At 27.8% G+C, this 18,796-nt stretch overlaps 3 protein-coding genes across 4 annotated transcripts; 1 reads left to right on the forward strand and 2 right to left on the reverse strand.

The window, feature by feature from the left end:
• Positions 1-6,101: 6,101 nt before the first annotated feature.
• On the reverse strand, positions 6,102-9,473 carry LOC103572675 (macro domain-containing protein CT2219). 2 transcript variants are annotated; one of them, XM_053737266.1, is made up of 6 exons: positions 9,268-9,473; positions 8,892-9,003; positions 7,468-7,728; positions 7,239-7,355; positions 6,964-7,172; positions 6,102-6,868 (listed from the first exon to the last, which is right to left on the reverse strand). In XM_053737266.1, exons 1-6 carry the CDS (start codon positions 9,280-9,282, stop codon positions 6,782-6,784), a joined length of 801 nt encoding a protein of 266 aa, XP_053593241.1. In that variant the 5' UTR covers positions 9,283-9,473; the 3' UTR covers positions 6,102-6,781. The 2 variants fall into 2 exon arrangements, with proteins under 2 accessions (XP_053593241.1, XP_008549608.1); XM_008551386.3 differs by having other exon boundaries at positions 9,318-9,472.
• Positions 9,474-9,521: 48 nt separating this feature from the next.
• Positions 9,522-11,519, reverse strand: LOC103572683 (28 kDa heat- and acid-stable phosphoprotein). The gene is made up of 5 exons (XM_014440493.2): positions 11,349-11,519; positions 11,083-11,180; positions 10,817-10,951; positions 10,609-10,742; positions 9,522-9,877 (listed from the first exon to the last, which is right to left on the reverse strand). The coding sequence occupies exons 1-5, from the start codon at positions 11,356-11,358 to the stop codon at positions 9,661-9,663; spliced, it is 594 nt and encodes a 197-aa protein (XP_014295979.1). The 5' UTR covers positions 11,359-11,519; the 3' UTR covers positions 9,522-9,660.
• Positions 11,520-13,121: 1,602 nt separating this feature from the next.
• On the forward strand, positions 13,122-14,579 carry LOC103572674 (protein BUD31 homolog). The gene is made up of 3 exons (XM_008551384.3): positions 13,122-13,518; positions 13,920-14,042; positions 14,125-14,579. Exons 1-3 carry the CDS (start codon positions 13,425-13,427, stop codon positions 14,340-14,342), a joined length of 435 nt encoding a protein of 144 aa, XP_008549606.1. The 5' UTR covers positions 13,122-13,424; the 3' UTR covers positions 14,343-14,579.
• The last annotated feature ends 4,217 nt before the right edge of the window (positions 14,580-18,796 follow it).

An 18,796-nucleotide genomic window follows, 5' to 3' on the forward strand; every position in this document is an offset into this window, starting at 1 on the left:
ATTACTGCCTCAAACTCTCCAGCCCTTCAATGCAATGATTTCTGCCTTTACGCCTGTAAAAAAAAAAAAAATAATAATAATTTTAATACATTATACATTTTGACAAAAGAGACAAATACATTTGCACTTCTTAGAAATAATATAAATTTATATAAATATTTGTTTGAAATTGGTGAAAGCAAGTGATCTTTTCCTCAACAGGTTTACGTATCGCTGCGGTTATTTACCGTGGAAAGTGTATGACGTAGCATAATAAATAATCTTTATTGTTATATATATATATATATATATATATATATATATATATATATATATATATATATAAACAATTGCAATAATTTACACTTTATGATTTACGTTTTTTGTTCAAATTTTTAGCGTTTTTTTTTGTTTCACAACTTTAGTAGTAACATTTTTTTTATTGAGTAACCACTTAAAAACGTTTATCATGGCGAATATTGTCGATTGCAATGCGCTACTTGACGTGACGTTGATGATGTTGATTCAGGCCAGACCTCAAGTGAAGGAGGTCAGCTTCCTTCCGCGTTAGTTCAGTATTGTAATACAAAGCAATAAAAGCTCTCTACATTATAATAGGGTAAAGCCCTATGTTAAAGCATGTTTTCCCTTTTGCATTTGTAAAAATTTCATTCATTAAAATATCGGATTTTGAAAACCTACAGTCCGAACATTTTTTTACTTTAGAGTCCCTATATTATAAACTATTTAATTTACTTAAAAATAAAAATTTCGCAGTTTTTTTTATCGATTTTCTGGTTTAAAGAAGTGGTTAAAAGAAAGCTTTCGTTTTTAAATCATATAGAACCAAAATTGCGGTCTAAAATAAGACATGCTTCAGTTACACATTTTTATCTTTAATTTTATTAAAGAAAAATAAAAAAATATTAATTTCTACTTGACATGGAGAAAATAAAATGATAAAATTTACGTAAATTTCACGAGAAACTGCTGCTACAAATACTAAATACTGGTAAATTCACACTCATCAAAATTTACTATAAATTTGGTTTCAAGCTTCCATAACTTTTGAAGACATGGATTCATCAAAAAGTCATGAGAGACTTTTTTTTAAGGGCATGAAATTTCCTATAAAAATATATCTTGGGCGTGTTTTGATAATACACCATTAACGAGATATAAAATTCAAAACTTAAAATTTTGATTGACTGAGCATATTGACCACTTAATTTAGAATAGAAAAAAAAATTAAATCATGCATACGTAGTTCTTGAAAAGATAAAAAGATGGCATGTTTAGTTTTATCTTTAAAATAATTTTGATCACTCATAAGCTTAGTTAACAAATTTGTTATCAGGTTTTAAAATATGACAGCAATTTACAAAAATAAAAAAAATTGCACCTCTAGATAATAAAAAAACGAAGAGGTGTTTTTTTTCGGTTCAACAATTTGTTCAAAAATTATGACGTGCTAAAGTTTTTTTTCGATTCAAAACAAAAAAAAAACGAAGGTGCCATCTGATAATAGTGCCATCAAGAAAGTAATACAATGTGAAGTAATTCCGATGATTTGAAACGTCAGGTTAGTTTGTTAAAAATTTTGTTCTTGAATAAATCCAAAACAGTGAGCTAAAAAAATAAAAATTGCTAGCATATCTAGTTTATTTCAATAGAATTCTATCCCATTGATTTAATTGTTTATAATTCAAATTTTTAAAAAATTATCTGCTGTCAAATATTTTTTTTTATTTTGTCTACTAACTTCAGGCTTATTAAATGCTGGGTACTTTAACTGAGTATTGTTTTTTCATTAATATTGCGAGTAAAAATTAAATTATATAACATCAGGTAATTTTTTAAGTGAAATAGCCTATATTTTACGTCATTTATACTAATTAATTTATAGACACTAACGTAAAAAATAGAGATGTAGTGCACTTTACCGGACAGAATAATAAATTTCATAAAATGTTATCTAAAATATAAAAATAAAAAATTTTACTGATCGTAAACAGAGAATTTCTCAAACAAACAAATAGATTTTTTTCTTTTCCGATAAAAATAATACTTGTTTGATTAATAATTTAATAAATATCGTGTTATCTGGCTATTAACGTCATTGTTACCATAATTATCAATAAAAAATGCAATTTGTCCACTTAAAAGTGGATCCAATTAAATCATAAGAATACTTTTTTTGTGTAAGCAATACATGGACATTATTTTATTTCAGCTTATTTTCATCATGCATTTACTAGCCTAGAATAAACGCTAATAGAGAACACGTTAATTCCAACCTGACCTTTAGAATTTACACAAATCCACAACTTTATAAGCATCGATCTCAAACATACATGCAATATTATCATCATATCACTAACTGACCAAGTTACGATGTACCGAGCTAAACGTAATTACGGTCAAAATTTAAATATATTCAATTTTATTTTTGAACCTTTATATTAAATTAATATTTTTTAAGAAATTAATAATACTTACAAAAATAACTGTACATTTCCGTAATTAAAATTATCATTTTATTGTTATACATCCGCTGAATAAAAAAAGTATATAAAACTTGGGTTTCAACAAAAGTTAAAATTTTCGAGAAATTATCCACATAATAACAGCATTTTTTTTTTTTTTCTTTTTTCAAAGGATATTTCCTGACCGGATGTGAATATATGTATTTATATTTAATATTTATGTGTGTATATAGTATATATAAAAAAAAAAGAAAAAAATATATGGGTACTCTGTAAGAAATATATATGAGAAAAAACTGACGAAATTGTCAAAATATAATGTTTTTAAATGGTTTGCTGTCTAGTTTAAGTCGGTGAACTCGCAATTAGTCTGATGATTGGACGATAGAGTGGGCGTTATTCTACGAACGTTTGCTCGTTTGGCCCAAAAAGAGAGAGACCTTGCTGCCAAATTGGTTACACTTGGCTCAAATATTTAAGCCCCGTGAATCTCATAAGCTTTATATATTTTCTTTATATTTTATCAGCACATACACACTTTTAATATTATTAACTTGTACTTTATAATTAAAAAGTTTCTCTTGTAATTAAATAAAAATGAACTATTAGCGGGAAAATCATGAATTAGAAAAAAACAAAATAAAAAATACAAGTATTGCTAGTTAATAAAAAAATAAAATCCAGGAAAGCCGTTTGATCGAAGGTGATGTCTCTCATTTCCGAATATAGATATACTTAAGAACGAGGACGTCAAAAGAAAGCGTAGTCGACCTTGGAAAAAAACGAAGAAATAAATAAATAATAATAAAAATATGAGAAAAATAGCAACGGAAGAAGCGGCTTTTAATATCACTATGTCTTACAATAAAATCACACTGAAAGTGAAGGGACTGGTAAACTTGTTCACCATTGATTCGACCTCGCAGATTCGAACTGCAGTACTCTCTCGAGGTTGCTAATTTTAAAAAAATAAATAAGTTCAACCAGCGAGAAAAGAGTATTAATGTAAAATTATATAAAAATTAATTTTTCTTAAAAGGGTAAGATTTTAACCGAAACAAAATATCTCAATGTGTGAAAACGGTTTTATAAATTATTTAGGTACTAGTTAGTGAGTAATTTTGAGCTCCTCCTACATAACTTTTATTATATATATGTATATATACTATTTTCTCATCCTATATTTTTATACTCACCACTCGCGTGTGATTTTAGTAGAAACACTTACGTAGGCAAACAGTTGCATACATAAAGAATGGTAGCACGCTTATCAAAGGTAAAAGTCATTAACGGCGGTGACAGCGCTAGTATAACCAGCGGGGGAGGTTTGTCTGATTTAGACTGACACATGCATCTAGCTAATAGTGCTAACAATTAAATTTAATTTTCAGTCTAACAGACAATAAATTAATAAAAAATAAAATATAACTAATAATAAAAAATTATTAATAAACTACACGGTTTAAAAATATTACACACTACCAGATTTAACAGACAGACATGATTATCCGTCAGTAACCTAGAAAGTAGGCAGCCATTCAGGATTACGGGACTCTGTATGTCTGTCCATGATACTCCGAAGCAGAATAAATAAATAATTCACCCGCGAATTTAATAATCCTTAAGAATTGAAAATTATTAATCACTCATTATTTGTTTTATTTTATCACCACTGTTTGTTATAATAATACTCCATATATAAAACGATATAATTAAAATATACAAAAGAAGCCACGGAAGGGAATTCTCGAAACTGTATCTACAGTTGACACAAGACCCGTTCTTCACTCGCGATCGAACGGTCGCCTCATGCCCCCGCCACAAATAAACCTTTTTATTTAATAATTACTGTAAAAAACAATAAAACTAATAATATATAAGTCAATTAAACACTTAAATACTCTAAATATTTACCCATTTGTGACAGATTTCACGATCGAAATGCACCACACATTAACAAACGTCCCCCACCTATTACCACATGCAGACATTACACATTTTCATTTTTCAAGATGGCTGCCACCGTCAGGGCTTGACCGTCAGGCGAGACGATGCGGCTGGAGCACTAAATTATGGCGCTGATGTACATATCTACATACCTTTTCCTCCTCGTTCTAGGTTCTATGCTGTGTTCATTTGCTCTCTAATGTGCTGCCATCACACAATAATTATTCATCTATTTCAAGAATTTTATTTTTAACTTCCCGCTAAAAAAATTTAAAATAAAAAAAAAAAAATAAATAAATAGGCAAGTATTATTTCGGTTATCAATTTTCAAAGCTGAAGTTTTCATCAAATATCGACGTTTTGGAGTCTAGGGAACTATTTGTAAACTAATTTTGTGATAATTAGTAACTTGTAAATTATTATCACTTATATTACAATAACAACATATTTGGATAAGAAATAACACAATTTATAGTAGTAAAAGAAGGCAAAGAAAGAATGTTTATTGAGATACAAGATATTCGTTGTTTACTTGTCAATATATAACTGACTGACACTAGTCGCGTTCCTATAAAACGAGAGAAGAAGGCATTTGTTTTTTAGATATTAAAATAGTTAAAAAGATCAGTTTCACTTTCGTTACAATATCCTCAATTGTATGGTAATTACAGTAAGACCTCATTGTAAGACTATTAGTTTCTTTCTCAAACTATCGCGATACCTGGTTTATAAAAAAGACAGAATGATAGTCTTATAACGAGGTCCGACTGTATTTTATAAGTACTACACAACTTGATCGCTCTAGATCATTTTTGCAGTAATTAAAGGAACTTTGAGTCATCAAAATCACTTCTCATTTGAGATCAATCAATTTATTAAAATTTGAGTTACTTGAAAAATTTGAAAAAAAGTAAATAGTTTTCTGTTAATATTTTGGAAACGATCTGATCAATCAATTTCAAAATCTAATCAACTTCATAGCATCCCTGATTAAAAAAAAAATGATTTAATCTATGCTAAGTGTCTATCTATATATTAGTCGAATCAACTTGTTTTAAATCATTCCAAATTATTTTTCTTAATCAGAGATAGAACTCAATCTGTTAATCTGATCACGAGATATCGTGATCGAAAACTTTTGAATAAAATAATTTTTGGTATTTTTATTGAATAACTTCCAAACCCTGACCGAAATGGCATAAAAATTATTTTATTATTCATTTTGATAATCTTTATTAACTACTATGAGGATCACCATAATTTGTTAGTCAATATTTGTTTGTCAATATTTAAAAATTATACAAACATCTATAAATCTTTACTTTTGTCTAATATCTCGAAAACTATTATTTTGTAATGAAAAAAGCTCAAGAAATTAGATCCTCGAAATGAAGCTCAAAAATAACGGAAACTTAATTATTAGGTTGGCAGGGTCAACCGTTTTTTAATTTAATGATTTGAACAAAAATTTTTTTGAGTTTTTGAAATATTATCAGTAATCATGTGTTTCAAGATTTTCGTACTCGGAAACTACTGTAAGTTTTCAGGCCGGTCCACCGAGTCAATCGTTTTCCAGGTTTCTTTTCTGACTTAAGCCTCCTTTTAAATTATATACATGTTTTGAATTAAATGTCGTTTAAGTCTTAAGAACTAACATTATAAAAAAATTTTTCTCGAACATCTTTTAGAGCTGTTGATAAAAGAATTTATTAAAAAATATACAAGTAGTAGCTATGCAGATAGTTATCTTTTTGGAAAATATTTTATTGTACACTTCGTCAGATTAAAATAATAATTGTCGGTTAAGGAAAGTTTTAATTAAGGCCATTCTCAGACAGCGCCTCCCATTTTTTAAAAATTTTCAATGACTTTCAATTTTCATAAGCGTATCAACATTTTATTAATTGATTAAAAGCAAATTAAAGCATGAATTAAAAAAAGGACAACGTAGTAGCAGTTTCGCCAAGATATAGATTTAAAAAAAAAATTACTTAAAGTTGATATCGATTGGGAGTCAAACGAAATTTGCTTCATAAATTTCAGTAAAATCTTTATGTCAACTTTATAATTCGAATTTTCAAATTTTTTTGGCTAAAGTTTATTCAACAAATTTTGTTTAACTTCTAATTGATAACAGCGGTAAGTAATTTTTTTAAAATTCTATACCTCGGCGAAATTACTATTACGTTATCCTTTTTTCAATTGAAGTTTTATTTTTTTTTAATTGATTAAATTAATTTGCATACAGTTATGAAAGATGAAAGTCATTGAATATTTCTAAAAAGTGTGTGTGGTAAAATTAAATTGGTAAAAAATAATAATTCAGTTGGATATAAAATCTACGATATTATTAAATGCTTGCAAATTATTTAATCTGTAGCAAAATATTTTTGAAGCAATTCCTCATAAATTTCTTTATCAGTATCTAGGAATAGACAAAAAATAACTTTTTCAATCTGTAAAAATATAGACAAATATATTAATATGAATTATTTGAGGCAAAATAATAACAATAGTAATAAATAATAATAAAAAATTGATATCAAATTACATCGTTAAAATTTTCTTGTAAAAATTGTTTGACTGTAGTTATTGCAATTATAGCAGCTGGCCTTTGAGGATATCCATAAACTCCAGTAGATATACATGGAAAAGCAATTGTTTTTACATCATTTTGTTTAGCGACATTAAGACTATTTAAGTAACATTCTTTGAGTTTTTCTGGTTTTTCTCCACGTGGTCCAACAGTATGAATAACGTCTGATAATTAAATTTAATATAATTTTTTTTTTTAATAAAGTAATTTTTTAAATTTATCATACTAACATTTAGCTGGCAACTTATAACCTCCTGTTATTTTTGCTTCACCAACACTGCATCCATTTAGTGTTGCACATTCTTTTTTAAGGGTTGGCCCAGCAGCCCTATGGATAGCTCCATCAACTATTGAATGATATGGTTTCATAAATAATCAATTTAATAATAATAATTATAATTATTATTAGTTATGTAATAGATAGTAAAAGTAACAAAATTTATTTATAATTATCATTACCTCCACCACCACCAAGCAAACTTGAATTTGCAGCATTGACAATGGCATCTATTTCTAGAGACGTAATGTCACCTTGCATTATCGATATTTTATTGGCTAACTCTTTTTTAGTCTTTTCTATTTCTTTAGTATCAATTGGCTTTATAGAATCTTTATTCTTTTCCCAATAATCTGGCCATGTCATAACTTGATCTGAAGTTATTATATCAGTTGTGCGATAATATTTTCTTTTCTCTGCTAATTCCATCTTTAAAAATTTTTCTAAAAAAATGAATTAAATGTAATTACTTCGAAATAATTTGCAATTGTGGTATAATGAATCTTTGCTTATGACGGAAAGTATATTTTACTACAACAAATTTGAAGTAAAAATAATTAAAATTTGAGACATAAGACTTGGGTTATTAGTTGCAAAATCATTTGAAGAAATTTATTTTATTTTCTTGTACTTCCAATTTGCGTGTTTTGAGAATTATGCCATTTATTTTTTATTCTTTTAAATGCATTTCTAATTGCTGTTACATATTTTTTTTTTTTTTTACTCAAAGATTGATATTCAAATTCTAAAACGTTCCCCTATTTAGAAATTCTCATAGAATCCAATAGATTCTCATCCATTCCTACAGAAAATTTAAAAGAACGAATGAGTTCTATGAGGTGCTATGAAACTGTCACATTGGATAAATTTTTCTTTGATAATATAAATAATTTATTTAATTAATATAATATGTAAGAACATTTTTTCAATCTGAACATGATATTAAAAATGTTATCATACAAATAGATTTTTTTAGAAAAAAAAAAAAAAAAAAAAAATTGTATCACCGAATTTTCAACTTTCATAATTAATATTTGTTGACTTACAAAATATAAAAAGTTAAATATTAACGATAAAAAAATTGTTAATATAATTTCATTCATTTTTTTTATGAGTGTAAATGTAGCAGACATCGAGCGAATTCAAAATTATCAATAAATAGAGTAAATAATTAATAAAATAAAATTTTTAAAAAATGCGCATTTAAAAAATTTTTAAATTATTTACTCTATTTTTTTATAATTTTAAATTTGTCTGATGTCTGCTACATTCACACTCATTTTTTTTATATACAATAAGGTGAAAGACCTAATACTCGATCAGGAACATTATTGTTTAAAGAAAATTATTATTAAAATAAAATCCAGTAGGATCCTGATTAAGAAAAATGATTTGAAATGATTTAAAATAATTTGAAACTACTAATATATAGATATGCACTTAACATGGGTTAAATCATTTTTCTTAATCAGGGGAGGGTTAGCTAGTTTACTAGTTTTGATTAATATCAAAGATATCTAATTTTAATTAATCATAAAACCTGAGAATACAAATTTTGTCATTATAATTCTATTAAAGCATGTATAATAAGTATTTTACTTTCTACCTTTTTCTGTTTCAAACGACATTTTAGAAAATTTTTGTGATTTTGGTGAATTTAAAGTGAACAAGTTTTCAAAAATCCTTCCTAGCTGAACCGGTAATTTATTGATGGTAATCTGAAAACAAAAATAAATTTCGCGGTTGATTGTCATTAATTATTTATAAATGATCCTGAAGTTAGCCGATGTCTAATAAGTTTTGGATGATTTTTCGAAACGATAAATTTAAAAAAAAAATATTTAGAAAATTTGCACCGACAGTATTTTGAATTTTCTACAAGTGTATATTTTTTTTTATAATTGATTTGTTAAATGAAAATTAGAAATTCGTTGTCTGTCAATTTCAGGATCATTATTTATATTTATGTTTTTTAATCTTACATGTAATTTCAACATTGCTTTTTAAATTAAACGAAATTTATATGACTTACTAATTAATTTCATTTCCTCGGAACAATATTTATTGTTTATATTAGTCAATGCTCTTGTGTTTTTAGAACTATTTATTAATCTTTATTATTTATACTTAAACTATCACGCAATTGAAATGACGAATAAAGAAAAATAAGCAAATTTACTTATCTGCATTACCAATTCGCCATCTGGTGATGAAATAACAATACTAATTATTTGAGTAATTTTTAATAAATTTTTATTGATAAGAAAGTAGAGATTGAATCATATAATCATTCATAATATTAATATGGAATTATGAACAAAAAAAAAATTACATTAAAGTTTGAATGTGTGTTACAGTAAAGATATTTTATATATTTAAGTTCGTTTTCCAAGCGCTTTTTGCGTCAATTCAGTTTTCTTTTGAGCTGCCATTTCTTTTTGCTTTTTTTCATCTTCTCTTCGTTTCGCTGCATCTTCTCTTTGTTGTTTAATTATGGCTAAACGCGCTAAATCAGCACGTGCTTCGTCAGTTTTACCTGCAGCATGGAGTTTTTGATAATTTGCATATGCTCGTTGTTTTTCTATTTGTTCCCTGTAAGAAAAAAAAAAGTTTTAATATTATCAATAATACTGTATCAATTTTTATAACTTATAATGATGTTTGAATAACAGAAAAAACTTCTCATTTTCCTAAGAGCTCGGCTGCCCATTTTCAAAACAGAGTAAGTGTCAAATTTTTCAAAATCAATATTTTAGTATTTTTAGTTCCAGTGGAGTCTTATCAAAATTTTTCAATACATACTTTAAAAATTTTATTTTTTTCAGTTACGGTTTTGATATTGGGCAGCCGAAGTGTAACTTAGTTTTTACTGTACCTTAAATTAGTACAGTTTACTACAATATACTTTTACAAGATAATTTATTTACATTTTCTTATCAATAAATTATAATTCACATTTTAATCATCAATTAGGAATAAATGAATAACTACTTACATGTGTTCAAACTTATTATTAAAATATGATGAAACTTAAATTAATTTTTTGCAATATGTGATAACTTAATTTACCATTACTTGATGACTTCTGTATTTTTAATTACAAATTATAATATTTTTATGGAGTAAATTAAAAACTAGTATTACTTTATCTACAATTAAATCTTTTATTTCTAAATAAAAATTATTTAGTGTTAATTATAGAGTGTTGATAATTATCAATATATAATTCAAAATTACTGTTTTTAATAAGCAATGACTAAAATTATTAATTAAACATTAACGAAAAAAAAGTAAATAAAATAATTATTAATAAAAATACGTACCTTTCTCTTCGAGAGAGTTCAGGCTTTGTAGTTTCAGCTAATGACTCATTCAATTTTGATAATTTTTTGGTTTTCTTCTGTACCCTATTTGGATTTTCTACTTCAATTAAATTTTCCACGCCTTTAGCTTTACCCTAAAAATGAGAAAAAAAAGTGTTATAAAGAATTTATTTATATAATAATCTAACTCAAGTTATTCCATTATTACTTCAGTTTCTGAATCTACTTCGGATTCACTATCACTGTCATCGGACCCTGAAGCATCAGGATCTACAGACTTGGCACTGCTAGCTTTAGGTTCCTCATCTTCATCACTCGATGTATCACTTTGTTTTTTATTTTGCTATAAAAAAAAGTCATCATTCTATAAAATTTCTATGTTTATTGTCACCGAAATACTCGGAAACTTAGTACTTTAAGAAAATAATATTTCTCCAAGGTTTTCCGCGGATGATTAACCTATAAAATACTGACTCTCCACTTTTTTCGTTCTTCATCCTGACGCCGTTGCTCTTCCAACTCTTCAGGATTGGTGAAATGACGATTTCGACCCTTGTGATTAACAAATTTTCCTACGAATAAAAAAAAAAAGAACAAATATAAATTGTAATCACGATAACAATACACATCATCAAAAAGAACCTTGAAAAGTTGTAGAGGTTGTAAAATTTATATTAATAAAAAAATTATTTACTTTCTCAAAGTATTATTCTAAATAAATAACTTTTTTATTAAATTACCTCGTGGCATTTTTTAATTTAAACTTTATTGTAAAATGTATTGAAGTTCTTGACGTTAATTGTAATACAAAATTCAGTTTATTGAGAACAATTGAGAAGTTAGATCTGGTTAGATTTTTTGGAGCTAGGAAAGCCTATGTTAACGCCTGCGCGAACCTTTTTAATTTATGAGCCTGAAGTTAGCCGACACCCGCCATTTTAAAAATAAAAAATCTTATAACTTTAGAAAAAAAAAAGAAAAAAAAAATCAAATTTAAAAAAAATACTCGTGTACATTTTTCAATTTTTAGACGGGTATTTTTTTAAAAAGATCAAATATTAAATACTCGAGGTATAATTTGAATTTAAATCTTGAGATTATTTTTTATTTAAAAATGTTTACAAACTTTAGTACTTTTTAATTTTTATATACAGTTTTTCGAAATCTAGTCGAGTTTTTTTTTATTTTTCACTTTTATAATTTCTAATCCGGACATTAACTACTACGCGCCATTTTTAAATAAAATATCTTGTAATTTGAAAAAATACAAAAATTTTTAAATTTTGGAAAAATACTCATATAGATTTTTTAATTTTCTAAACGTGTATTGTTTTTGAAAGATAGAAAATTTTCAAATTGATATTTTAAATCAAAATTCATTAATTTATAATTAATTGAAATCTAATTTGTTTTTAAAATTTATAGTCGGAGGCTGCCGTATTTATGAATAGGAGTCAGAGCCTTTTTTGTGCTAAGTCTGATAGTTTCGCTGGAAAAGTAAAAAGATCTCGAAATTTACTATAAAATTGAGTTTAATCCCCAATAACTTCAAGAGATGAATTTATCAAAAAATGATGCGATTTTTTTGTAAAGCGTTTCATTCCCTACAAAAATATCAGTATATTCATTCTTACCATTTTAGAAGGTAAGCAAATTTATACAGAAAATTGTCTACAATTTGATCGTAAAAAATACTTAACAATTATTCAAGTCAAATTAACAACAAATTGATGTAAAATTTGCCTGAAAAATAACGACAACTTTTTTCTAGTCAACTTTTGAAGTGAATTTGCATTCTAATTCGGGCAGTAAATTTACGTCAAATTCAATAGCAAGTTGCATACAAATTGTAAAAATGGAAAAGTCCGAAGTTGACAGATATTCGACGAAAAATTCAATGAAACTTTTGTAAGTAAACTTTTGCTAAAGCAAACTGTGCTGTTAAGGTACCTAGAAAACTCCCGCTCCAATATAATTTTTACCATCTTAAAATTTCTACCAATGAAAAAATCTACCATGATTCAATCATTACCTGAAAAAACTTCCAAGTTGCATTTATGAGTAAACTCTACCGTGTAAAATCCCTACCCTGATAGCCACACCTTAAATATAATTGCTCAGCAAGTTCTGCAGTGAAACGTTTTCGACTAAATTAACGACAAGTTTCTGGTAAACTTTGGCTGGATAATACTTGCGTGCAAATTGATGCAAATCAACTGCCGTCATCTGAACGTAGCTTGACAGAAAAACTTGCCGTCAATTTGAAGTGAAACTTTCAATCAACTTAACATCATTGTCTGACAATAACACTTGTAGTCAAATTCAATTTAGCTTACAGATAATTTACTGTCAACTTCAAGGTAACTGTTTGCTCTCCAACACTTTCCTTTAAGTTGGCTTTAGAATACGGAAGTAGCTTGGTAAACTTACGGTAAGGTGGCTATTAGGGCGAACAGCTTTTGAGTGCAGATGGCTCTCGAGTAAAGAAAAATTCTGGTTAAAGTTGTCACCATACCTATCACATCATCACATGGTGATGTAGCGTTTCTGTTTTTATACGTACATCTATCCAAGTCCGTATTGCGTCCTGTTTAGATTATTTTACGTTAGTGAAAAATTATACTTGATAGTCTATTTCTGTAATCGTTTAAACGTGTTTAATCCATTTGAAATATAATTACAATTAGTATTATTTTTTAATACTGCACCGATAATCAGTAATTGATAACAGACAATACCTTAACCTAACCTCTAAACGTTGATATTATTTGTGAGTAAATTTGCAAAGTCAAATTTAGATACTTGATAAAAAGAAAATGCCGAAAGTACGTAGAAGTAAGAAATCACCACCAGAAGGATGGGAACTCATCGAGCCAACTTTAGAAGAGTTGGAATCAAAAATGCGTGAAGGTATTTATTTATTTGTTTAATATATAAATATATACAATATCAGCCAATAATGATTGGGCGGTAGTATAGAATCGGGAAAAAAAATTGTCTCTAAATAAAAAGATGTCTAACTAATTTTCTACAAATGGAATAGTATATTACACACCTAGGGAAGTAAAGTAAGAAAGGTCTCAGATCACATGTGATTGTTGGCCGAGGCAAAGCCGAGTAAATAACTTTTACAAGTTACTTACAATATTTTATGATTATGGAAAAACTTTTTTTTTATTACTTTAATGTCTAATTTCATCTGAACAATATTATAAAGATGGTTTCATCTGGAATCATCATTTGAAATTAAGGCCATTTGTTTTTTTTACAATTAAAATTTTACTTAAATTTATTTATTTATAAAATTTTAGCTGAAACAGAACCTCATGAAGGAAAAAGAAAACAAGAGTCTTTGTGGCCTATTTTTAAAATTCATCATCAAAAATCTAGGTACATCTATGACCTATTTTATCGAAGAAAAGCAATCAGTAGAGGTAAGCACCGTCTAATAGGATTTCTGTTATATGTTTTTAATGAGGTATTGATTTTAGTAGTAATTGATTTAAAATTTTTCAGAATTATATGACTACTGTTTAAACGAAAATATTGCTGATAAAAACCTCATAGCGAAATGGAAAAAAGTAGGTTATGAAAATCTATGCTGTTTAAGATGTATTCAAACAAGAGATACCAATTTTGGTACGAATTGTATTTGTCGAGTACCTAAAGGAAAATTAGAAGAAGGTAGAATAGTGGAATGCATACATTGCGGATGTCGAGGTTGCTCAGGATAATGTAGGCAAAATATAAGTTTATTTTATTATTAAAACTTAATTATGTATAACAAGGAAACAATTTTTTATACATATTTGTAATTTAAATTTATCCGATTAAGATATTTCATTTATTTGTAATATCCCATATTTTTAAGGCATGTCGTAAATACGATGGAATTTATTGTATAATTTCTAAGACTATTTTTGTTGAAATTTTCGTTATAATTAAATAAAATATTTTTGTGAGTACTATTAGCCAACAAAGTATTTTCCGAAGCATTTTTTTTCCCTTATCCATAATTATTAGTTTTACAGTACAGTGTGCCAATTAAGGTGAAGGTGATGAATCAGCTTTTAGTTTAGTTTGTTTTCTAAATATGATTTATTTGCGTAATATTCTTTGAATAAGTTAACTGAAGATCATAGCTACTACTGTATAAGCGTAATTATTATTATTGATTATCTGTTTTTCAAATAAATATTTTTACAAGTCAATAATATAAAGACATTACTTAAGTATGTTAATGTATTGAGTCAATTCAGAGATCTTAGAAGATTATTTTCTCACAGAACGTTATTGTATTTTTGCATTTCTCCTTGTTTATGACAGGTTTCCATTTACGATTCGTACAAACTCACTCACACATATGAATATTACCACAGATTCGGTATATAATTTTTATGAAATCAAATTTTTGAATCCAAGTTTGTGTTTGAAAACAATATATTATAGATTTATTTAGACGTGCAAGGATAGTAGTTATATAGGTACACAAAAGCAATAAAGTAAAAGACTTTTTGATCATTTGAATTTTTTAATGTTCCATAACAGTTTTAAAACTATACAAGCAATCGGAAATCAATTGCCCAAGTTGGTTTACATGAAGATGTCAAGTTAATTATTATAAGTGCAAAAAAAAAAAATTTAACTTTTATTGCTAAATATTTTCAAATTTCCGCTAAGACGGATTCACGTCAACTCATTGAACATATCAATTTCTTGCATCCAACTTAGCGTCAAATCCCGGGACAATTTTTCTTCAGCTTGTAATTTAAGTGACTTATCTACGTAACTTCTTAGCAAATTAAAACTTACCCTGATAGCCATTGTGCCCGTAATTCGTCATCAATTTGAAATTGTACTCTACCGAAACTTACTGTTGGGCAAACTTACCCTGATAGCAAGACTTTCTGGTCAAAAAGTTGGTGTCAATTAGTTGTGATCAAATTGACGACAACCGTTGACTAAAAGTTGTTACCAACCTTCTTAGAAAGTTGATGGCAATCTACTACTGCAACCTGTTGCCAACTTCCTGAAAAAAATGAAGACAACTTTCTGTTGACTAATCAAACGCTAACTTCCGCCACCAACTTTCTCAGAAAGTTGGCGGCCAGTTGCCGTCAACTTATGCAAATACCAATTTTTGCGGCCAATTAGGTGACACGTTGCTGCATTAGGTTGTCGCTAGCTTGCTACCCGCTTGGCTATTCTTTTTTCTCGTAAAAAGTTAGCTCTAAATTGAGCAAAAATTAATCGAAAATTTTTCTTTCTAACCTTTGCTGTCAAATCAGGAAATTTGAGCAGCAAATTTCAGGCAATTTCAATCTCAATTTACTGTTAATTCCAAGCTAAAGTGGCTATCAGGGAGTTCGCTTAACAAAAGTTTAATTTATAAAAGTTTCCTTGAATTTTTGTCAAATGGCCGTCAATTTCGGGTTTTTCCGTTTTTGACGACAATTTATGTACAACTTGCCATTCAATTGATGTGAATTTACTACCCGAATTAGTTCTAATAGTCACTTTAACTTAAAATCGACGGTAATTTGATGTTGAAATTACCTGAACTTTGTTCTCCGAATTTGCCGTCAATTTTACAGCAAAAGTTGAAAATAAAAACTTGCGGTTAATTTTTCTTGAATCTAACTTTTCACGAAAAATAAAGTCGGTAATGTTCATTCTTACCATTTCAGAAGGTAAGCAAATATTCATATAAAATTTAGACAATTTGACGGTGAAAAAAAACAACAATTTTTCAGTCAAATTAACAACAAATTAACATGAAATTTACCTGAAAATTAACGACAACTTTTTTCAAGCCAACTTTTGAAGTGAATTTGCATTCTGATTCGGGCAGTAAATTTACGTCAAATGTAATAGCAAGTTGCATACAAATTGTTGTATAAAATGGAAAAGTCCGATGTTGACGGAAATTCAACGAAACTTTTGTAAGTAAACTTTTGCTAAAGCAAACTGTGCTATTAGGGAGAATGGAAATTCACTTCAAGAGTTGTGTACAAATTGTCGTTCGAAACAGAAAAGCCCGAAGTTGATGGACATTTGACGATAAATTTAAAGTTTTTTTCGTAAAGATAAATTTATGTTGGGCAAACAGTACTAATTGGGTTTTGCTTCTAGTAAAAAAAGTTATATCTAAATTGAGGAAAAATTAACCGCAAATTATCTATTCAACTTCCGCCATCAAACTGTAAACGAAATCGGGCAGCAAATTTTTAGGTAGTGTTGTTGTCAAATTACTGTCAATTTCAAGCTAAAGTAGCCATTAGGATAGTTAATAGTTAACCCAAACTCGCTCATTCATTCGTATGGGTAAAACAATATATACGCATTAGGCCTCGTTGTTTGTGCATACGAGGCTGTATCGAGCAATGAAAGCGCTCTCTAGTGTTGAAAAATCAAGATAGATCTTAAAAATTTTAATGTTGAGTAAATCGTATTCCTTCTTGAAACTATTCTAAGACGGTAATAAATAGGCATAAATTACAGATCCATAAGTATTCAGAGAAAGCAGGAATAAGCCGTGGTTTAATTTTAATTAAAAAAAATATAATTCGCAACCATAAAACACCACTCCGGTTCAGGAAAAAAGACAGGTACCCTGATTAAAGAACTGAATTCGATCGAATTAAACAGAATTAAATTTTTAATTCTATTTAATTTACATTAATTCGGTATCTAACTTAAAAATGAATTCTGTCTAATTCGGCAGGAAAACCAGAATTTGTCCAAATTAAAACGAATTTAAATAATTCTATTCGGCTTAATTCTGATTAATTCGAAAATAATTCTCCAATTTCTGAATCCGTATTAAACTGAATTAAAACGAATTTGAAATTTTTAAATCGGTTTTATTATCTCTGATTAAACAAAACGATTTAAACTGTTTTAATCCTTTTGAATCGTCATAAATCGTCAATTGATGATTAAAAACGATTAAATTTTTCGAATGAAGATTAAAGACGATTCATGACGATTTTAAATTTTAATCGTGATTAATCGTTTTTGATCGTAAAATAATAATTCGTTTTTTGATGATTTGGGACTATTAAATCTGAAAATCCATGACGATTATGACGATTAAAGACGATTAATGATGATTTAATTTTTAATCGTCACAAATCGTTTTGTTTAATCGGGGATGTTTAGTTCAAATTCAAGTTTTCAATTCAGTTGAATTCTGTTTCGCAGAATTCGACAGAGTATAACAGAATTAAAACTTTGAATTCAATTGTTTAATCAGGGTAGGCTCGTGCTACACACTCACACATATACATGTGTTTGACCGTGTACTTGGGGCGAGATACTACCGTGTTTCTGGATCCGCAATTTACAGAAGACCGCAAGGACTACTAGATAACTTCTTTGTTCAATTCAGTAAATATTACCCATTATATAAGAACATTCTTACTATGGGTGATCTGAATTGTAATCTACTAAAATCTGATCATCTAGCAAATCATTTAACATCATTTATCTCCGAATCTGGACTCCATTTTATACATTTTGGGCTGGCATTTCATACTACTGAGGTTGACTCTTGGCTTGATGTGATTATCACTGATAGTGCAGAAAAATTAAGAAATTATACAAAATCAAAGACACCTTTTGTAGGTGGTCATAACTACCTTTTCTACACCTATAAATTTGAACTAAGAACAGCTTTTGATAAATAAATAAACAAGTCAAATTCGGAGACTTCAAGAACTGTGACCATCAAGGCTTAGTGGCAGACTTAAATCAAAAATTAAACCTGAACAACATTAATCTGGAAGAATCTGACCCTAGTGAACTTGTTATGCAGTTTATAAACTCAGTTATCTCCTCACTTGATAGATTTGCATCATTTAAAATACGAGAACTAACTTGTCCAAATAGTCCATGGTTAAAATATAATTCGAAGCCAGAATTTCATCAGCGTGATAAATTGTACAAATGTGCTCATCGCACTGGAAATGCAAATTTGTTTGCACTCTATAAGAGAAAGAGAAAAGTATTAAAAATTAAGCTAAACTCTGCGAGAGATGCATATTTTAAGCAAGTTGAAAATTCTTAAAAATTCTCCTCAGAAAATTGATATCTGGGCTAATCTTAAACGCATGGGTATCATCAAAGTCAAGAAATCATCACCTCTAGATCATTCTAAAGCTAATGACCTAAATAAATTCTACGCAAA

This window comes from Microplitis demolitor, chromosome 3 (assembly GCF_026212275.2).
Source record: "Microplitis demolitor isolate Queensland-Clemson2020A chromosome 3, iyMicDemo2.1a, whole genome shotgun sequence".
In the NCBI taxonomy this organism is placed as follows: Eukaryota; Metazoa; Arthropoda; class Insecta; order Hymenoptera; family Braconidae; genus Microplitis; species Microplitis demolitor.

Coding starts and splice junctions, on each gene's coding strand:
- LOC103572675 (XM_053737266.1), bottom strand. Junction 7,356..7,467: donor TTTGCTTGGTGGTGGTGGAG/GTAATGATAATT, acceptor ATCATTCAATAG/TTGATGGAGCTATCCATAGG. Junction 7,173..7,238: donor TTATAAGTTGCCAGCTAAAT/GTTAGTATGATA, acceptor TTTAATTATCAG/ACGTTATTCATACTGTTGGA.
- LOC103572674 (XM_008551384.3), top strand. CDS start 13,425: ATGCCGAAAGTACGTAGAAGTAAGAAATCACCACCAGAAGGATGGGAA. Junction 13,519..13,919: donor GGAATCAAAAATGCGTGAAG/GTATTTATTTAT, acceptor ATAAAATTTTAG/CTGAAACAGAACCTCATGAA. Junction 14,043..14,124: donor AAGAAAAGCAATCAGTAGAG/GTAAGCACCGTC, acceptor AAAATTTTTCAG/AATTATATGACTACTGTTTA.
- LOC103572683 (XM_014440493.2), bottom strand. Junction 10,952..11,082: donor AAGAACGAAAAAAGTGGAGA/GTCAGTATTTTA, acceptor TTTTTTTTATAG/CAAAATAAAAAACAAAGTGA. Junction 9,878..10,608: donor GAACTCTCTCGAAGAGAAAG/GTACGTATTTTT, acceptor TTTTTCTTACAG/GGAACAAATAGAAAAACAAC.